We start from the raw sequence: 22328 nt of genomic DNA on the forward strand, positions 1-22328 counted from the left end.
GCTGTTCCAAAGGAGTGTCTTTCGGGGAGCGTAAGTGGTTAAGTTTTATTTTCTTCCATTGTTCCCGGATGTCCTGGAAATTTTAGTTCATTGACTCCTTTCAGGGGGTCTCAGTTCTCTCCGAGAAGCTTCCCCGTCTCCCTGGCAACCTGAGCTGCCACCAATTGCAGCTGAGAATTGATGGTCACGTGGCCGCGGTCGCTTCCCGAGAGGAGGCAACATGGCGGCCCCGGCAAGCCCTAGATGCGGGGTTTGATTTACTATACTTGTAGCAGCGGCATCCCTGCTCATGGCGTCTCTGCCGTTGTGCGGTTCGGTTCGGAGCCCAGAGGGACTCTCTGGAGACCCTTCTTCACAAGAAGAAGATCAGGATTATGATCCTGAAGATCCGGTCAGCGACTCGGGTTCATACTCCCCTACGAGTACAGACTCTAAGTAAGGTTCTCGAAGAGGGACAATTAAAGCCATCCTTTCTGTCCCGAAAGTGTACACGTGGGCTGGGGAGATTTCGAGAGTGTTGGCGTGGTAGAGAATGAGTGTTTGAGGTTCTCTAAGTGGGGGTTATTTGCACCAGGTTTCAGCTGTGCGGTAATGTGAGCAGAAATGACTTGTTACTGTATACATTCTTTGTTATTGTAGGTTTTAAGGAGGAGGCTTTCTTTGGTGAGTTTTGTAATATATCAGAGTATATCTGCTAGAGTGTTCACAAAATTCTGTTCTGTCGCAGTGTCTTCTTGCTTTGGTGTCATGATCTTTGTGACTTCAATCTTATTAGTATATAGAGTGAAGGGGACACCTTTTGCGTTTGGTCAACTATTTAAATTACGTAGGGTTTTTTTTTTTGCCGTTATAAAACTGAATAGATATGTAAAAGAAAGTAAATCAACCCCAGCCTCACCATCGAAAACAACCTCTCAACTTTTTGGGGGGTATCTCTGCTGTATTTTAGTTTTGGGGGGGTATTTCTGCTGTATTTTCCTATGAACTTCCATGGTTTTCTTGTTTTCTATTTTGTGTCATAATGTAATTTTTAAATACAGAATATCTTAAGTATTATTTTCTACTTTCTTATCCCTAAAAATGATGCAAAGTTATTATTGTTCACAGTACCCAATGCTGCTTCAGTTTTGAAGGCATTTACCCCTTACTGCTATGAATTGGGAGAAGGCAATGGCAATCCACTCCACTATTCTTGCCTGGAAAATCCCATGGGCACAGGAGCTTGGTGGGCTGCAGTCCATGGGTCATGAAGAGTTGGACATGACTGAGCGACTCCACTTTCACTTTTCACTTTCACACATCGGAGAAGGAAATGGCAACATACTCCAGTGTTCTTGCCTGGAGAATCCCAGGGACGGTGGAGCCTGGTGGGCTGCCATCTAAGGGGTCGCACAGAGTCGGACACGACTGAAGCAACTTAGCAGCAGCAGCTATGGATTGAGAACTTTTTGGAAAGGTCAAGTAAAGAAATCAGTGTTAGCTTGAAACAACCAACTGTAAAACTGTTCTGGTGCCAAAACATTAATCAGTGACTGCCATATATAGTCGTTCTTAGAATGACATTTTACATGTATTTCAAAATAACAGGAGTATTTAACGTGTATTTAGGGGTATCAGTTACTTGGCAATTATTTTCACCCATAGGTATGTAAAACATTTTTATCATTATCTTTAAAAAGCAGGAGGAGAAAACCATCACTACTGGCTGCTTAAATGTATTCTAGAGGCTTAATGAGGACAGATTATATTCTGGAAAACGAACAAATTAAAGGATATCAAACACTTGGTGTAATCTTCTACTGTGGTCATTTAAAAAATAATTTAAAAATTCATGGTTGTCAAGCCAGGTTGCTTGAAGGAAAGTATGGATTATGTGGAACCTTCTTTGATCTTGCTATAGGAGCCATAGACAATGTGAGATTCAAACTCTTGGTTTCTCTACTTCTTAGAATCACACACTTTTAGTCCAGAGAGCATCTATAATTTTCTTAAGGTCACACAGTCTAGTGTTGTCAGTGGAGAAATTTAGGAGACCTGTTTTCAAAGGGGTTGATTTTGTGTGTTGATGTTGATGAATGAATAAATGAGCTAACCCTGTTACCTGGGAAGTGAGCAAGCTAAGGACCTTGTGTTAGAAAATGTGTTATTTCAAAGCATTCTGTGATTCAGAGAATTGGACAAGACTGGAGTGAGTTAGCATGCATGCATGCATTAGAGAAGGAAATGGCAACCCACTCCAGTGTTCTTGCCTGGAGAATCCCAGGGACAGGGGAGCCTGGTGGGCTGCTGTCTATGGCATCGCACAGAGTCGAACATGACTGAAGCAACTTAGCAGCAGCAGTGTGATTCAGAATACATGTATATATGTATTATATTTTAGTTTTTTTCTTTAATGGCCTTTAAATTTTCTGTATCAGTCATTTCCTGATCACTCCATATATCCCAGTGTCTTTAACATCCTAATAATAAGACTACAGGAAATCTTGAATGTAAACTATTTAGCTGGTCTATATTTCAAGTCCTACCAAGATACAGATTTTATGGCTGTCATTTCTTGGTGTTTAGAATGTACGAGTTGATAACACTGACCTGACCAGGTAGACTTCTGTCTGTTTTTTCCTTAAGATATTTACCTTCCTAAGGTGCAGAGTCACCAGTGCAAGTGATGGCCTTCCCAGCTTGGACAGTACATGGGAACATGTGGATCACAGATGTAGGGATGTGAACCTAAGCTTTCTCATCAAAGCTAAGAGATATGAATTGCTTTTGTCTTTCATTGCCTACGTGGAGGTTATTGAGGAATTTACACCACTTACTGATTCACATAAGGTGTTCTGAACTTTCAAGGTTCCAGTTAATTTCTGCATATTCTTTCTGGAAATTGTCATTGTTTCTGGCATGCTTTTAAACTGAAAACCAATTTAAGCTGCAAGTTATTGTCAATACAGAATTAATAAGTTTATCATTTTTTAGAGACAGTGTCTTTAAGGTACATTCTGGTTATAGTACTTTTAATAGGTACTTACAAGAGGAAAATTTTAAATTAGTGCATTACCTCCTAAGCTGGCATATTGGCTAGTCCCTGAGGAAGCTTCAGAGGTAATACTGGAGGGTGGGTTGGGTTGAGGGAACCATTGACTAGTTTTCAGTCCTGAAATGACAGAAATACATTTACTTGCAATAACTCCATGTTTCTTTGCTTTGGTTTGCAGTTATCCAACTCATTGAAGCCACATTGGTTTGTGTTGGCCAAATTACCAGTTTTCATAAAATTGACCTAGATTTTTGATTTTTTGAAGTGAATTGTTTATTGTTGTGAGTCTTAAAACCTTGACTGATGGGGAGAAAAAAAGATACTTTAGAAAGAGAATTCAGCTATAGAAAGCTAAGCAATGTCCACTGAAAATAAGAATGACTGGAGAAGAGAAATATGTCCTTTAAATTTTTTTTCTGGGATATTTTAACATCTTTATTGAAGTGTAACTGACATATAATAAATCATACATATTTAAAGTGTACGATTTAATAAGTTTTGACATGTATACATCTGCCAAGATAATGAACATATCCTTGTCTTCCAGAAGTTTCCCCATGTGCCTCCCCAATACTACTCATGCCTGCCTCACTCCTTACAACCACTTATCTGCTTTCTGTAGTGATAGATGAGTTTGTATTTCCAGAGTTTTATAAAAATTAAATGATACAGTGTGGACTCTCTTTTTTGTCTAGCTTCTTCTACTCAGCATACTTATTTTGAGACTCATTCATATTATTGCTTAAATGTAGTTCTCTCCTTTTTATTTCTGAATAGGACTCCATTTATTTCTGAATAGGATTGAGCATAGTTATTTTGAGATTCATTTTGTTACTTATATGTAGTTCTTTCCTTTTTATTTCTGAATAGAATTCCTTGGATATATCAAAATTTGTCTTTTTCTTGGGTTTTAATGTGGGAAGGTGCTAATTGAAGAATCAAAATGTTTCATTCAGAGTTAGGGTGCAATATATTATCAATAATATCCAGTTTCGTACAGTATTTTTCTTTTTCTTTCTTTTTTTTTTTTTGCTTTTTTTTTAAAAAAAAATATGGAACGCTTCACAAATTTGAATGTCATCCTTGCGCAGGGGCCATGCTAATCTTCTCTGTATCGTTCCAGTTTTAGTATATGTGCTGCCGAAGTGAGCACTCCTTTTTCTTTCCTACTCTGAACCTTGACTTCTCTTTTCTTTTAATTTTTCTTTTGTCAAATTACATAGATTAAAAAGTCAAACAGTATGTAGCTAAGTTTATGATGAGATATGGTAATTCTCTGCCACCGTCTCCATCTCAGCATATTGAAAAGAATTCCTTGTCTGCCTTGTTCCCCACTAGTGTTGCCCATCTCATTTGCTGACCTCACTCTCTTTTTACTCAGGTCTTCAGATCTGGTAAGTCTCCAATCCTGTTGACTTGCTTTTCTAATATCCACCCTACCACCTCCTTCCCCTTCTCACAGGCACCGCCTTACTTAAGGGCTCGCCTGTCCCTTATACCAGTGAAGTAGCCTTATAACTGGTCTGGGTGCTTCTAACTTCTCCTGTTTGCTGTCTTTCTTCCATACAGCTGACTGTTTACTTTCTAAACTATAGTTCTAAATTATTTATCTTGTAGAGAATCTATTACAAAAAGATACAGTGTAGCAGTTTGGATCAAAAGTATAATTAAACACAAGCATGAATATTACCAACAAAGCTAACTAAAATGAAGTAGATGTCCAGATCATCCTTATGATCAGGAAAAAAAGGCTGAGATTTAAAACCTTATCTAATATTTCAGGTTTGATCACTGCAGACTGTATTGTTCAAAGAATTCAGCCACTTCAATTACAATGAAATTCCTTATAATGTAGCCTGAAATAACTGAAACTTTGACTAATTTTGTTAGTATCCATAGCATATTTGCAATGTCAAAATAATTTTTTCAGCAGGTTATTATGAGAGGCATTTTGGTTCAGTGTAAGAGTAGGGTTCAGAAAACCTGAAAGTGTTGACATTTTAATTTCATCAAGTTTTCTCTGGTTTTTAGGAATTCAGAATTAATTCTTGGTTGTAACTTATTAGTTTACAAGATGTTTCAAGAGCGCTGTATTCTAAGGGGCAAACACTTAAAGAGAAAATAAAGACTGAATGTATAAGTGTTTCTATCTCTTTGGAAATGAAACCTTTGTGTGGCTGCCTTAGAAAAGACATGCTTTTCTTTAACATAAAAACTATCTTCCTGGTAACTGGGAAACTTTATGGGCCTTTATGTTTTTTAACTTTTATTTTAAAATTGGAAATATTAGGATAATTTTGTTAGGGCAGGGTAACTACTATGTGTGATGCTATGTAGTGGTTAGATGATTCATGGCATTATACATTTGTCTAAACCTATAGACTGTACAACACCAAGGATAAACAATAACATAAATTGTGGATTTGGGGTGATTATGATTATCAGTTTATCAGTTGTAATAAATGAACCACGCTGGTGAAGGATGTTGATAGTGGAGGAGGTCATGCATGTCATGGGGAGGGAGTATATGAAAAGTCGCTGTACCTTCTGCTCAATTATGCTGTGAACCTGAAACTGCTCTAAAAAAGAAAAGTCTATTAAATCATTTTTCTACTCAAAAGCTTGATGTCTTCCCAAATAAATTCCAGATTCCTGAGGATGCTTTTTAAAGCTATTTTAGATCTGTTCTTTAGCCTCTCAGACCCATCTTTGATGATCTTCCTTTAAGTCACCTTTATTCGTACTCGTCTTAACTCTGGCCACTAATTAAAAAATATTCTAGGGAATTCCCTGGTGGTCCAGTGGTTAGGACTCCATGTTTCCACTGCAGGGGGCACAGGTTCAATCCCTAGTTAGAGAACAAAGATCCCACAAGTCATGAAACATAGCAAAAAAAAGAAAAAATTCCTAAACTGAGTGGTATATAAACAGTAGAAATTTATTTCTCACAGCTCTGGAGACTGGAAGTCCAAGGTCAGGATATCAACATGCCAAGTTCTGGTGAGGGCCCTTTTCCAGGTTACAGACTGCACATTCTCATTGTATTCTCACATAGTAGAGAGGAAAAACAAGTTCCCTGACGTTCTTCTAAGGGCATTAATTCCATTCATGAGGGCTCCACCCTGGCGACCTCATCTAATTCTAATTACATTCCAAGGGCCCCACCTCCTGATACCATTGCATTGGGGTGATAGTGTTTCAAAATATGAATTCTGGGGGAACATAAAAATTCAGTGCATAATATTACTACACTGAAATAGTCACCCATTCTCATTCTTACAATGTTCTTTTACTCCTTCTATACTTTATACATTGTTGTCTCTGTTTGAAATAAGTTTTCTTCCTGTCTCTACTTGTCATCATCATTCAAGGTCCCATTTAAGTGCTGCTTTCTCCTGGAACCTTAATTGATCCTTTTTAGACTTAATTGTGGATCACAACAAACTGTGGAAAATTCTTAAAGCGATGGGAATACCAGACCACCTTACCTGTCTCCTGAGAAGCCTGTATGCAGGTCAAGAACCAGAGAGTTAACTGATTCAAAATTGGAAAAGAAGTACGTCATGGCTGTACGTTGTCACCCTGCTTATTTAACTTATATGCAGAGTACATCATGCAAAATGCCAGGCTGGATGAATTACACGCTGGAATCAAGATTGCCAGGAGAAATACCAACAACCTCAGGTATGCAGATGATAACTACTCTAATGGCACAAAGTGAAAAAGAAATAAAGAGCCTATTGACAAGGTTGAAAGAGGAGAGTGAAAAAGCTGGCTTGAAACTCAACATTAAAAAAGATTATGTCATCTGGCCCCATCACTTCCTGGCAAATAGAAGAGGCAGAAGTGGAAGCAGTGACAGGTTTTATTTTCTTGGGCTCCAGAATCACTGCAGATGGGGACTGCAGCCTTGAAATTAAAAGATGCTTGCTCCTTGGAAGAAAAGCTATGACCAACCTAGACAGCATATTAAAAAGTAGAGACATTACTTTGCCAACAAAGGTCCATATAGTCAAAGGTATGGTTTTTCCAGTAGTCATGTATGGATGTGAGAGCTGGACTATTAAGAAAGCTGAACACCAAAGAATTGATGTTTTTGAACTGTGGTGCTGAAGTCTCTTGAGAGTCCCTTGGACAGCAAGGAGATATAACCAGTCAATCCTAAAGGAAATCAACCTTGAATATTCATTGGAAGGACTGATGCTGAAGCTGAAGGTCCAATACTTTGACCACCTGATGTGAAGAGCCGCCCACTGGAAAAGACCCTGATGCTGGGAAAGGTTGAAGGCAAAAGGAGAAGAGGGCTCAGAGGATGAGATGGTTCGATGGCATCACCAACTCAATGGACATGAATCTGAGCAAACTCCAGGAGATAGTGAAGAACAGAGAAACCTGGTGTGCTGCAGTCCATGGGGTCACACAGAGTCCTACACAACTTAGCAACTGAACGATAACAAGCTTTGATTTCTCCAGTAACAGTTTTTCTCCTGCATTGTTGTTGTTGTTTAGTCACTAAATAGTGTCTGACTCTTTGCGACCTCAAGGCCAGCTCCTCAATCCATGGGATTTCCCAGGCAAGAATACTGGAGGGGGTTGTCATTTCCTTCTCTGGGCAGTCTTCCTGACCCAGGGATCGAACCCACATCTCCACTGCAGGCAGATTCTTTTACTGCTGAACCACCAGGGAAGCCCTTGTTTTCTTTATAGTAGTTTTCATTCCTCACTTTTGGCACTTGTGTTTGAGCTAGATGAAGAGCTGTCTGTCCACCTGACATCTTTTAAAAGCACAGTAAAGGTCTAGCAGAAACCGATTTGCTGGTCTGTGATTCCAGTTCTACCAGAGTTAGATCATATCCTTAACTTAGCGCACTGTAGACTTGCGCCGTTTAGCTGAAGTATTGGGATGGGGATGGGGTCATTATTAGCATAGTTCCAGTGGAGATGTGTTCCTGATGTAAAGAGTTGTTTCATGCAACGAGTTCACAGTTGTTAGTTCACTGACTCATCCCTTCTTCTCCGTTGTGCTTCACATTTGTTCCATTGGTGGCTGTGGCTGGGCCAGAAGGAACACCTTCAGCCCACCCCAGGTTCCCCACCTTCTCAAGCTGCCTTAACGGCTAGCACAGATTTTAACCATTAAAATCATTGTTTCCTTTTAGAAAAGAAGCAAAAGACTTTGGAGATGAAAATTTAGATATTACTGGTAGACAGAACATAGAAATGAAAACAGAAAAGCATTGCGCAGACCAGTCCTTTCTGAACCAAGCCCCAGGTGGAATCCGTGATAATTTGTCATGCTGCTTTTATTTTGTGTGGCTTTTCTCTGTCCTAGACTTGTCCTGCTGTACCTACTAGTACTGTGTGACTACATAGCTGCATGTATTGGCTACCTAGGTAAAGCACATTGTGCTTTTCCCACTAAAAAGAAAAAAGTATAGTGCAAGAGGTTTGAAATTGTAGCCAAAATCTGTTTTCCTTAAGGAAATGTGCCGTGAGGGCTGGCTGTTTCATAACGTTTTTCTTGTTCTTGTGGTAACCAAGGAAATGCTGATGCTATTTCGCTTGGTGAAAAATGCTGACATTAATGCAGCTAAGGATCTGAGAGATTCAATAACTTAGAAGAAGAAAAAAAGATGTAGTACCAACATGGAATTCTTGAATACATCAGTAATTGAGCAACTTATTAGCATTATCTAAAGTTTTGTTTTCTTTAATATATTTCTGTTACAGCTTATGTAAGCAAACTAGATTATCTGCACATTAGCAAGTTTTTGTCTAGGAAGAAGGCCTCTGCCCATATTTACCACATCATTTAGAGTTTGAACCCAGTTGATGTGCCATCAAACTTTGCAGGCCAACTATAAATACACAGTTATTTCTGTTTAGAGCAAAGCAGAATAAATAAAGTAAGAATCTCATTGAAAGACATTTGCACAATAACAGCTTTGCAGCTTGCACCATAGGATCTCAGAAAAAGAAATGAAAGGATATTTATGTTAATATTGATTACTGTGACCCATATATCATCAAAATCTTAATTAAAACTGGTAGACTTAAAAATGAATCTTTTATTTTGGAATAAATTTATGTTTACAGAAAAATTGCAAAGGTTGTACAAAGAGTTTCTGTAAATTCTTCACCCAGTTTTTCTCTGATGTTAACTTTTTACACAAATATGGTATGTTTGTCAAAACTAAGAAGTTAACATTAGTACAGTCCTATTATTAACTAAACTCCTGACTTCATTCAGATTTCACCATTCCTCTGCTAAGTCCTTTTTCGGGTCCCAGATCCAGTCCAGAGCATCACACGGCGTTAGTCATCCTGTCTCCTTAGCTTCCTCCGGTCGTGACAGTTTCTCAGTCCGTCCTTGTTTTCATAACCTCAGTCACTTGGCTAAGGTGGTGACTGCCAGATTTCCTCACTGTGAAGCTGCCGTGCTCTCTTCTTTGGAAGCACATCACTGTGTGCACTAAAGAGGAAGAAGGACTAAGCTCCATCTCTTAGAGTGAGGTGTATCTACATACAATACTAATTTCACTCTTAGGGAATAGTTGCAATGAAAAGTTGGGGTTTCTTATTGTTTTTAGTACATCTCATCCATTATAATCGAACTAGTTTGACAGTATGGTCTTTCCACCTCTGTAAACTTTCTGGCATGTTTATCAGTTATACCCTTGATGTTTTTGTGATAGGAATTGATCACCTGTAGTAGAAATAAGGAGGGCTTTTCCTGTGGCTCAGTGGTAATCAGTCTGCCTACAATGCAGGGAGCTGCAGGAGATGCAGGTTCAGTCCCTGAGTTGGGAAGATTCTCTGGAGGAGGGCATGGCAACCCCCTCCAGTATTCTTGCCTGGAGAATCCCCATGGATAGAGGAGTCTGGCAGGCTACAGTCCACAGGGTCGCAAAGAGTCAGACCTGACTGAAGCGACTTTGCATGCACGCACGCACAAAAGTAAGGAACCTTCTGGGAGTCCTGAACTGTGGCCTTAAAGACAGTGTCTAGTTTTGGTTAATGTGTCACCAGCACTTAGCTGGAACCTAGCAGACAGATTGTTGGAGTCATCTTCGTTTACTGCTAGGGGTTGGAAGAGTGCGGAAATACAAGAGCTATATCTAATAAAGGTGTACATTTCTCCACAGCTCTGACTGTGGGGCGAGAGGACTGAAACTGCCATTTATTTGTCCTTAACTGTGCCAGACACGTTATTTTACTTGCTGTTGATGACAGCTCTGTGAGATAGCTAGAATCCCTTTACTAGAAGAGAAAAGCTAGAGCTCAGAAAAGTGAAAATCTCAAAAGAACAGTGTGAACCAAGGCCTGTGACTTCTCAGTTCATTTTCTTTTTATTATGTGTTTTGTCTTCATTTGTAGTTTACTACAGTCATTTCCTTCTCTTTATTCTTGTCTCTTATCCCCTTTTTAAAAATTTCTTCCTCTTAAAAAGCAAATTATTCTGCTTAAAGTGAAGTATTTTTTAAATCTAGAGGTTAAGGAAATGGATCTTATTCATTGCTGTTGGAAATGTGAATTGCTATAGTCTTTGGGTAAAAATATATATGTATATACATATATATCACAAGTAAATATGTGTGTGTGCGTGTATATGTACATATATTTATTTCCCTACATAAAAAGATGGCTATTGTATTGTTGTTCATAGGAGACCCCCCCCCCAAAAAAAAAGTGAATGTAAAGCTTATCAGTAGGTGAGTAATCAAATGTCCTACATCCCTCATGCTACATATCTTAATGTAGCCATTAGGGTTTTCTGAATCATGATTTTAAGTGAGAAATTATACAGGTGTGTGCATGTGCGTATGTATAGATTCCAGTCACTTTTTCAAAACAGACAGTAGCAAATTTCCCTATATATGTTTTATATTGTTATAAGAACATAGATTTTTAGAAATTTTTTTTATTGAAGTATAGTTGATATACAATGTTATATATCAATATATAATATCAGTTTTTTGTATGCAGCAAAGTGAATCAGTTGTACATGTATATCTATATTCTTTTTCATATTCTTTTCCATTTTGGTTCACTACAGGATATTGAATATAGTTCTTTGTGCTATATAGCAAGACCTTGTGTGGTACGTAGATTTTAACATCATTTATGTCAGTGAAAGATAGGAAGGGAGGATGACATCTACAGTAATTACGTGCCAATTTATGTAAGATGAGTCTGCCCATATATATAAGAAAGGGTGCATGAAAGTACAGTTGCCAACTAGAAATCTCAGTTCAGTTCAGTTCGGTTGCTCAGTCATGTCCGACTCTTTGCGACCCCATGAATCGCAGCACGCCAGGCCTCCCTGTCCATCATCACCAACTCCCGGAGTTTGCTCAAACTCATGTCCATCGAGTCGGTGATGCCATCCAGCCATCTCATCCTCTGTCGTCCCCTTCTCCTCCTGCCCCCAATCCCTCCCAGCATCAGGGTCTTTTCCAGTGAGTCAGCTCTTCGCATGAGGTGGCCAAAGTATTGGATTTTCAGCTTCAGCATCAGTCCTTCCTGCTGCTGCTAAATCACTTCAGTCGTGTCCAACTCTGTGTGACCCCATAGACGGCAGCCCACCAGGCTCCCCTGTCCCTGGGATTCTCCAGGCAAGAACACTGGAGTGGGTTGCCATTTCCTTCTCCAGTGCATGAAAGTGAAAAGTGAAAGTGAAGTCACTCAGTCGTGTCTGACTCTTAGTGACCCCATGAACTGCAGCCTACCAGGCTCCTCCGTCCGTGGGATTTTCCAGGCAAGAGTACTGGAGTGGGGTGCCATTGCCTTCTCCGATCAGTCCTTCCTAGTCAGCATCAATTCTTTACTCTTGCTCATTATCATATCTAATCAGTCTTAAAGTCCTGGTGATTTTCAAGCGTCTCTCAAATGTTTTTCCTGCTTTCCATCTCCTCTCCCATTGCCTTAGTTATCATATTTGCTTGGACTATGGAAGCAGTCTCCTGTATGGCCTCTTACCTTTAATTTTTGTCCACCACAACTTCTTCTATCATCCTATCAAAGTAGAGCTATTCAAAGGTATCTGACTTCGAAACCGTCTACTGAAACCCTTCACTGATGCTCTCTTACCTACACAACAAAACCCCAAACCTGGGGTCCTTCTCAAAATTAGAACTCCACATCTATCATTCCCCACCTCATCAACTCCGCTCTGACAACCACGGACTGGCTGTCGTTGTCTACACAGACCAAGGAGACTACCCTTTGCTCGTCCTGGTACTTCTGTTTGGAATTCTCGTCTCGTCCTCTACTTCAGCCCCCCAGGCCCTCCTCCCTGGCCATTTTAAAACTCACCTCTGTGGTCTCCCTACTGGAAAGTCTCCCTTAATCCCACCCTCAACTTGGCCAAGCTGGATGAGCTCTCTTTTGCACTGACCGTGTGTATTGTCGTGAGCTCTTTCTCAGTGTCTCCTCTCCTCTGGACGAGGGAGGGCACTGATGTTTCCATCACTGTAATTCTGGTACTCAGCACAGTGCCTGGCGCTGTTTATTTGTTCCACTACTGACACATTCCCTCCTTGGCACAATCCCCTGCTGGGATCATTAACTCATAACCAAAAAGTGGTTTCACATTCAGATTTTAGAGGATAAGATGAATCATCTTCATGTTTAGCAGGGAGGGATAAATGTTTCTTTGGGATCACATATCTTTAAATAACATAGCAGATTAAAAAAGTGAGATTTTAAAGCAAATCAGCTTCATTCTTTGTCTAATCGATATATATCTTCATAAGTAATTGTGTATAATTATGGTATTTTCATTGTGCCATTTTGAATTATGGTGCATTGTTATCTAATATTTTATGACAAAGACGCAGTTATTTATCAGTAGAACTGCAGAGTTATTAAATGTTGATTTCTGCAGGTATAGACAGATATATTCAAAGCAACTGATAATGGTGAATAATACACATGTGCCTAAGTGCCTAAAATGATGCCACACATTGGGGACCAGCACAGGCCAAAAAATGTTAGTTTTGATATCTGGGGATAGTTATGCTTTTTTTTTTTTTAACCAAACATATATAGTTGAAAATTCAGTGTTATTTACCACCCACAGACCAGGGCAGTGGTTAGTTTCAGACTGAATAATAGAATAGTACATTTTTTTAAATTAATTTTCATGATATTTAGAAAGAGACACTTGATTTAAGTTAAAAGAACCAGGGTTGCTAATAAATACTGCAGAAAATAGAGATGTCTTATAACTGACTGAATGATTAGGACCCAGCTTATACCCTTTCATGCCAACATATTACAGTCCATGTTTCTGAAAAAACTCTCTCCGGTGTAACAAATTTTGCTTTAAAGTATACCAGTTTGAAAGGTAAATTGTTTGTAACATTGAACACGGTAGAGTTTGTGGTTGGTTGTGTTACCTTAAGAAGAATATTTTTGTTTTTCAGTGCTGTTTCAATCACTTTAATAGCAACAGTTTTGTATTTTTCAATGTCCTACTTCCCAGTTAAAAGGTTTTTTTTTTATAATCACATGATGAATTATATAATTTGTGGTGTACTTTTCCTGCTAAAATTGTTCATTAAAAAGAATTTTATGGACATTTTAGGCTACAAAGTGATTATTATTAACTGTGATTGTATGATAATTTACTCAGCAAAGATTTTAGTTCATGGTGAGTGAATGTTCATCTTTTGAAAATGTATTATATAAACAAAGTCTCTTAATATTGGTAGGCTTTAGTTTTTGTTTTAGCATGTCAGCCATGATGTATAATTTCTATGCAAATAAGATGTTTTATGTACAATCTCCAAATGTCTTACATCTGTGGACATAATTGCATAATCAACTACTAATGTAAATTATTGTCCAGTGAAATTGTCTAAAGGGAACAAAAACCACACAGGGAATTAAATTTAAAAAACAAAACAGAACCTTGGATTCTAGGAGAGGGCCATCTCTTTTTTTGTTTGTTTTCTTTTCTATCACTGTGCCATTTTGATCCCCTCTCCTCCAACCCCAGTTCTTCAAGGCTCTACAAACAACATTCTACAGTAAATAATGCTGATGCTCACAGTAAATTAGGAACAGAAAGGAGACCTTGAGATAATCAAGATGCTTTCACCCTTCCCATCTCCCTGCACCCCAGCCTGTACCCTCACCCCCGTACTGGAAAGGCATAACTGTTTTTCCTATGTTGCGCTGTGATTCAGACTATCTTTTCTCTTCTCCATAGTGACCTTGAGCCTGAATGGCTGGACAGTGTGCAGAAGAATGGAGAGCTGTTTTATTTGGAGCTGAGTGAGGATGAGGAGGAAAGCCTCCTTCCTGAGACACCTACTGTGAACCATGTCAGATTCAGTGAAAACGAGATCATTATCGAAGAAGATGATTACAGAGAAGGAAAAAAGTATGAACCCAAACTCAAGCGGTTTACCAAGATTTTAAAAAGTAAAAAACTTTTACCCAAGCGCTATAATAAAAAAAATAGTAATGCCAGCGGGCCAGTATCCATTCTAAAGCATCAGTCCAATCAGAAAACGGGAGTTGTTGTCCAGCAGCAGCACAAAGATGTGACTATCTACGTAAACCCCAAAAAGCTAACCGTCACCAAAGCCAAAGAGCAGCTCAAGCTTCTGGAAGTACTTGTTGGGATTATTCATCAGACCAAGTGGAGCTGGAGAAGAACTGGAAAACAGGGCGGTGGAGAGAGGCTTGTGGTCCATGGCCTGCTGCCAGGAGGATCTGCAATGAAGAGTGGTCAGGTTTTAATTGGTAAGTCCTGCTGGTGAACATCAGTCCTTGTTTGCAGGGTTAATGGTTGATGATGCCTTGTGAAGAAAGCGATTGAAACAAAATTATACCGAGTCTCAACTAATTAAAGATTGCTCAGTGATATTTGGGACAATAGTGAAATTGTAAGGATGGTGTACTGCATGCACAGTGTTCTTTAGACAGGCACTTTAGTGCACTGAATATGCATGCATGCTTTGTTCGGCCAGGGAACAACTTAACTAATTTTTGAGTTTTTATAAATTTTATTTTTTCTTGGTTTTATTTGCTGATGAGAAAAAGAAAGTTGACAGTACAGTGATAATTTAGGTTTGAATGACCTATATCCAACAACATGATACAGAAGTATGTAATTTAAGAATAAAAATACTTTAAAACTGTATGTTTGCACTTAAGCACACTGAGTTTCTTGGAGTGGTTTTTAAATGATTTCCTTTGGAACATTTAGCAACAGCAGTGTTACAAATAAATTTCCTTTTAAGGGCATTTGTCGTAAAATATCCTACCAATTTTGAAGGGAAAATAATAAACCTGTGAGTTATTCTGATGTGTTAAGATGAGCATTTTGTGTTGCTGATACATTTTAAACTGCTGGATATATTTGAGTTAGTAGCAACTTTATTTTTTTATTTTATTTTTTTTTTTTTTTAAATATTATTTTATTAGTTGGAGGCCAATCACTTTACAACATTTCAGTGGGTTTTGTCATACATTGACATGAATCAGCCATAGAGTTACACGTATTCCCCATCCCGATCCCCCCTCCCACCTCCCTCCCCACCCGACTCCTCAGGGTCCTCCCAGTGCACCAGGCCCGAGCACCTGACTCATGTATCCCACCTGGGCTGGTGGTCCGTTTCACCATAGATAATATACATGCTGTTCTTTCAAAACATCCCACCCTCACGTTCTCCCCCAGAGTTCAAAAGTCTGTTCTGTACTTCTGTGTCTCTTTTTCTGTTTTGCATATAGGGTTATCGCCACCATCTATCTACAGTAGCAACTTTATTAAAGATAAATTAGTTAAAGATGAGACTATGTTAATGAAACTTACAGGTATTAACAGTTCTCAAAGCTGATGGTCTTAAGCTGACTCAGTCCGAGAGATTTTGATAAAGGAATTTTTTTTAGATTCTTTAGAAACTATTTAAAGTATTTAAAAAATATCTTTTACTTAAAGTCCAACTTTTGTTTGTTCATTGATGCTACAGATAATTTTTTGAGCATCTGCTAAATGCCAGGAATACAAAGGTTACACTAATGATCCAGTTACTCCTCTTAAGTAGCTCTTACTGTTGTGAAGGGCTTCCCTTGTGGCTCAGCTAGTAAAGAATCTGCCTGCAATTCAGGAGACCCCAGTTCGATTCCTGGGTTGGGAAGATCCCCTGGAGAAGGGATAGGCTACCCCCTCCAGTTTTCTGGCCTGGAGAATTCCATAGACTGTATAGTCCATGGGATTGCAAAGAGTCAGACACAACTGAGTGACTTTCACTTAACTGTTGTGGAAGAGGTGGGTCAAAAATAAGCAGACGGTTTCCTGCAGTGTGATAAATGCCGTGACGGGGGTTTGCAAGGGGGAATCTTGTAGGAAGGGCATCTGTGCAAAGTGTGTCTTCTAACCGATTGCAACAAGATCTCCACGTTCTCTCCTTAAAATGTAACTTTGATACTCCTCCCAAGGAGAGTTATGGTCTGAGTGGGTGTCTCTGCCCTGCCTCCCTGGCCTTGAACCTGGGTCGGCCTGTGCCTGCAGCTTAATTGGTACTGTGTGACTTAAGAAGTGGGATCATAAAAAGATGCTGCTGCTTGCCTGTCACTGTTCTGTGAGGACGCCCAGGCGGCATGAAGAGGCCTTGAGTGGTGGTATTCTGGCTGATGGCCCCAGCTGAGGCCCCGGCTACCCTTCCCAACGGCCACCAGATGTAAGTGAAGAGTCTGTCCAGGGAACTCCATCACCAGCCACTGTCTGGCTGCAGCTACATGAGAAGCCCTAGTGAGAACCTCAGCTGAACCCCATCAACCCCAGTACCGGGAGAGAGAATAAATGGTGGTTGGTGTTTCTTTCTTTCTTTCTTTTTTTTTTTGAGATATAATTGACATATTAGTTTCAGGTATACAGCATAATGATTTTATATTTGTATATACTCTGAAACGATCACCACAATAAGTCTAGGAAGCATTCATCTCCACACATAGTTACAAATGATCATTGTTATTTGAAGCTAGTGAGTTTCTAGGTGATCACTTAGGCAGTAACAGGCAACTGAAACAGGAGCTAGTGCATACTTACATTCTCTGAAGTCCTCACCTTCCTCTGTGTAAAGTTACAGGATTGGGCCAAAACATCTCTAGGGTTTTTTCTTTTAGTTCTGTGAAAGGAGGCCAGCATCCCTGCTTATGCAATCCTGCCTGGTTGTTGCAGGATTGCAACCATAATCGTAGGATCCCACACGCTGGAAAACCCCAGCTCATGCCCTCTCTTTATATTCACCTGGGGCCTTTGCTGGGAACACCCATTTGGACTGAGTTTTAGACAAATCTCTAAAATTCTTTGTACCCATTTCTCTTGAAACCTAACAGAGAGGTGGCTATGACAAGTGAGCCTCCTGTTTCTTATTTCCTTTCCCCTGATAATCACTCCAGTCTGCTGACCCTCCTAGGAATGCCAGTTACCTCTGGGTATGATCTTTGCACCATCTGTATGGGAGGAGAGAGAATCAACTAGAGAGAGGAAGACTGCCAGGGTGGCCCTACTGTTTATTGTTAAAATAACTTAAAGGTACCCGAGATGCTAGTAGTCTACTTTTTTAACCTGAATGAGGTAGCATGTATTGTACTACAATTTATGCATTTTTCCTGCATGTGTATTAGGTAGCAATAAAAAGTTAGAAAAGTTAGACAAACGATTTCAGTTTTGTAACAGGGAAGATTATAACTTACAAATAAGTAGAAAAGGAAATTTGTTGAAATAAAATGATTATTTCATCTTTGGCACAGGGCAAAATGCTTGGCTCATCATAAGCCCTCAAAAACATGTACTGAATGAATAAACTATGTAAAAAGAATACATGTAGTGAAAACAATTAGACGTTAATATAAATACAGCAAAATGCTGTAGTGTTGGGTTAGTGTGGGGGCTTTATGGGTGGTGGTTGTCTGCTTTTTCAAGTTTTGAATTTTATGATTAAGCCCTATATTTTTAAAATTACATAATTTGGGAATAAAGAATGGGTGATTTTTTTCAGCATTTATTTTTTAAAATTCTCTGAGCAGTCATAGGTGTTAAGCTTGTGAATAATGAATATTACCTCATAACCTGACTTACACCAGAGATATAAATCACTGTTAGGAAAGAGCCTTCGTCCTTGAATGCTTCATTGGGCAGATGCCCTCATTTATCAAGATCAGAAGTCCTGTTCCAAGTCGGGTATGTGTTCACACCCATCTCCAAGAATGGACAATTTTAATGTCATGGTGAGTTTGCTAAATGGAAAGCACCTTGCTCAATTGTGCAAGGTGCTTCTGTGGTGGTAATTTCTCACTTGTTTGTTTCACGGCGACATTGCACACTGCAGTCACCCCACAGGCGGGAGGATCGTGAGAGCTTTGTCCTGCTCCATGCAGCCTGCTCCAGGTGACTCTTGCCTTTGTCTCACTGGAGAGTGACCACTGTTGACCAAAGTCCCTTGAGCAGCACAGTGAGGTGGGTGACTCTTCTTTCTTTTCACGACAGCAGAAATCTGTTCTGTTCTCATTCTTCTTTGCTGGTTTCTTGGGGGTTTTCTACCTTTCTTGGTGCCATTTTTGCTGTTCAGGCTGCCAAGGGCTTGCATGTTTATTTTTATATTTCTGTTAAAGTTGGACAGCTGATAGCTCCTGAACTACCTGTAGCTAGTCCCCGTCCGGTCAAGAGCAAATAGAAGTTCTCTTATCTATATCCTAGAAACGCTGTCATCTGTGTGTTATTTTTTTCTTCAAGATTATTATTCAACTCATTTAAAATTAGGTGTTCTTTTAAGGATTGGGAAGGATAGGGTTAGAGAAAGTACAGATTAGTATTCTAGACTTTGCATACCGTGAAGACTATTTCTGATGAAGAATAAACAAAGTTTTTATTTCAAGTTCTTTTTGTATCAACTTCTAATATGCTCCCCTGTGGTCACTAAATAGATTTGTTTTATATAACACTTGTGCTGTTTCGCTTTTAAATTAAAAAAAAAAAATTTGGAAGTGCTTTTGGATTTACTTTAAAAAATCATTTAAATTGAGGTGTTACTCCATAACATGCCCAAATCTTAAATGAATACTCAGTGAATTTTAACACATGTATATACTTTTGTAACTACAACCCAGGTGGGTCCCCAGATGCTTCATGGTGCATCCTCCTTATTAGTACACCCACCAAAGATAATCTTCTAAAAGTCAGAAGTTTTCTAGCAACAGTTGATTTCACCTCTTCTTGAACTTCATGTATATGGAAGTATATGGTGTGCATTCTCTTGTTTCTGTTTTCTTTAGTTTATAGTCTATGAGACATGTGGGTGTTGTCACTAGTAGTAATCCACTGTATGAATACATACTATTTATTTTTCCATTCCTCTGTTGACAGACATTTTGGGTGTTTGCAATTAAAATATCTGAAACTTTCTTTTAAAAAGATAGCTTTGGGTTTTATGAACATGTAATGTGTGGTTTTATTCTCTGATATTTGGTAGACTGTTATTTGGCATACATTTTTGTCTTCTCCCATTATAGTTGTAACATTTTGATATTTTGTTTTCCTATATTTACAATCCCCAAGTAAGATTACTTTATTTTATTTATTTATTTATTTTTGACTGTGCCGTGTGGCTTGTGGGATCCTAGTTCCCCGACCAGGGATCAAACCCAGGTCCCCTGCAGTGGAAGCACAGAGTCCCAATCACTGGACTGCCAGGGAAGTCCCCATTTCTATATGCTTAATGAAAATAACTCTACTTACTTGTCTGTCTTCTCTCACATAATTTATCCTCCATATTTTTCCCCATGGTACTTGATTCACTAGTAAAGACACTGAAGCTGTGAGTTCATTGGAAAGACAGAATTTTAAGAGATTTTAGGCCATTGTAGAGAGAGTCTGGTGCAGTTACTTCCTTCTGTGGGTGAGCACCAGAGGTGTCATGTTCCTTATCCAAGAGCAGACAGCCAGCCAGTCAGTGATAAAGCTGGAATCTGTGGGTTGTGAATTCTGTTCACAGAGCTCTTTCATTTAACTATGTTGCTCACTTGAGTGGGTGGGGAAAGTGCCAAAAGATTTCTCTTTGAAACAAAAAAGAAATGATTTAATCCTTTCAAAAATGTAATTGGGAAATAAGCTACCACAATGTACTGTTTAATCCAGTTAATCCATTTTGAAGCATTTGTTCTAAAGTCGTCTAAGACACACCTGCAAGCCATCACCAGCAGATCAAATCAGGTCCACCAGCCTAAAATCTCCTAAAATTCTGTCTTTCCAATGAACTCACCACCCATTTTGGTGCAGTCTGCAAACTGAGAATGGTTTTAACCTTTTTCAGTGGTTAGAAAACAAATCAAAAGAGTGATATTTATGACATATGAAAATTTTATGAAATGCAGACATCAGTGTTCATCAATAAAATTTTATTGGAACACAGCTACATTTGTTTATTGCTGCTTTAAAGCTACAATGTCAAAGTTGAGGAGTTGTAACAAAGACCATATGGCCTGCAGAGTGTAGTGTATTTACTGATGTGTGCCTTTACAGAAAAGTCTGCTGACCCCTGATGTAAAAAGAGGAAAAACTATGTGCCTGAAAACATTTTTTGAAGCATTTTTTAGCTAAAATAAAAAAACATGAAAATGTCAAGCCAACAGTATGGTTATTTAAATTATAATTTAATAATTATAAATTATTTATTTGACTATTAAAATTATAATTCTAAAAACTATATAACCAGCATAAAAATTCTTATTACTTGAGAAACCGAAAAGGAAAAAATAATTCCTAATGACTCCTTTGTGTGAACAGAGGTAAAGACTAAAAATAATTTTCAAAATTAATCATGGCTATAGGTGGCTCAGATGGTAAAGAATCCATCTGCCAATGCAGGAGACCTGAGTTCGATCCATGGGTTGGGAAGATCCCTTGGAGAAAGGAATGGCCAACCACTCCAGTATTCTTGCCTGGAAAATCCCATGGACAGAGGAGCTTGGTGGGCTACAGCCCATGGGGTCAAAAAGAGTTGGACATGACTGAATGACTGAACAACGACAAATAGTGCCATAAATAATTTAAAGTCATCAGTGGTTTTTCCAACATTTCTGTAGTATTATTTTCTATTTTAATGAGAAATTAAAACCTTGCAATAGTTTCTTATCCATCATCTTCTGAGAATATGGTATTTTACTTAATATTTTGTATAGTATTAGTAGTTACAATATATGTGCTACCATTATTCAAGGAACTCTAGGATGGGAGGTTGGGAGGGACCTTGATTTTCTCTAGTTTAGTGCTTAAGTATTATAGTTGAGAGATTGATATTGAAGTTTAAAAATGCAGTAATTTTTATTCTCTCAAAACTTAAGATTTTGTCAGTAAATGCATGAACTTTAATGAATAAAATGGCAGTATATAACTGCTTAAAAAACCAGATGCTTTCCCCTCTTAAGTCAAATTCAGCTTAATTTAAACGAACAATTTAAATTCACAATCTGATCCCATCCCACACTCTCATACGTATTTCCCAGTCCTCCTGTACTTTAAATACTCACTTCTAACAGTACTGAATTATTCTTTCCCCAGTGACCTCCAAATGTACCTTGTTTATCCATCTGTTCTTTAGCATTCATGGGCTCTGACTCATTTGATGCTTAGTCAAAGTTGCTTTATATTGTTCAGTGGGTATATTAATTTCCTATTGCTACTGTGACAAATTACCAGACTCAGTGGTTCAAAACAGCACAAATTTATCATCTTACAGTTCTGGAAATCAGAAGTCTAAAATGTGTCTTCCTACACTACAAGCAATGCATGTGTCCACAAGGGCTACATTCAGTCTAGAGTCTCCAAGGGAGAACTCCTTTCCTTGGCAAGCATTTCTAGCCTTGTGGTCCCTAACTCCACCTTCACAGCTGGGAGTGTAGCATCTTGAGGTCTTTCTGTGACTGATTTTCCTGCCTCATTCCTTTAAAGATCCTTTGATTACATGGGACTCACTTGATTAATCTCCCAATCTCATGTTTCTTAATTACATCTGAAAAGTCTCTTTAGCTATGTAAAGTAACATATTCACAGATTTTAGAGATTAGAATGTAGACATTTTTGGAGGACTATTCTGCCTACCACAGTGTGTGTTTTTAATTTTTTTTTTATATATGAGTATTAGTTTTTTCTTTGCTGTAGTAATAATATATGCTTATTGTAGACCATTTAGAAAATGTAATAAAGCAAAGCAAAGCAGACGCCCAGTCACCCAAAGACAGCATTTTGGTGTGTGTCCTTTCTTTTTCATACATATATGTG

At 38.7% G+C, this 22328-nt stretch overlaps 1 protein-coding gene and 1 non-coding gene across 6 annotated transcripts in view; one reads left to right on the forward strand and one right to left on the reverse strand.

The window, feature by feature from the left end:
* Nucleotides 1-215: 215 nt before the first annotated feature.
* INTU (inturned planar cell polarity protein) overlaps nucleotides 216-22328 on the forward strand; it is an 82904-nt gene continuing 60791 nt past the window's right edge. For all 5 annotated transcript variants that reach the window (XM_065904748.1, XM_065904750.1, XM_065904749.1 and 2 more), the window contains exons 1-2: nucleotides 216-435; nucleotides 14250-14788. In XM_065904748.1, coding sequence (XP_065760820.1) covers nucleotides 290-435; nucleotides 14250-14788 — 685 coding nt within the window. In that variant the 5' untranslated portion in view covers nucleotides 216-289. The remainder of the gene's footprint in view (nucleotides 436-14249; nucleotides 14789-22328) is intronic.
* LOC136146238 (U6 spliceosomal RNA) lies at nucleotides 4081-4187 on the reverse strand. Its single transcript, XR_010658956.1, has one exon. It is a non-coding gene; the product is annotated as a U6 spliceosomal RNA (small nuclear RNA).

Source organism: Muntiacus reevesi, chromosome 13 (genome assembly GCF_963930625.1).
Source record: "Muntiacus reevesi chromosome 13, mMunRee1.1, whole genome shotgun sequence".
In the NCBI taxonomy this organism is placed as follows: Eukaryota; Metazoa; Chordata; class Mammalia; order Artiodactyla; family Cervidae; genus Muntiacus; species Muntiacus reevesi.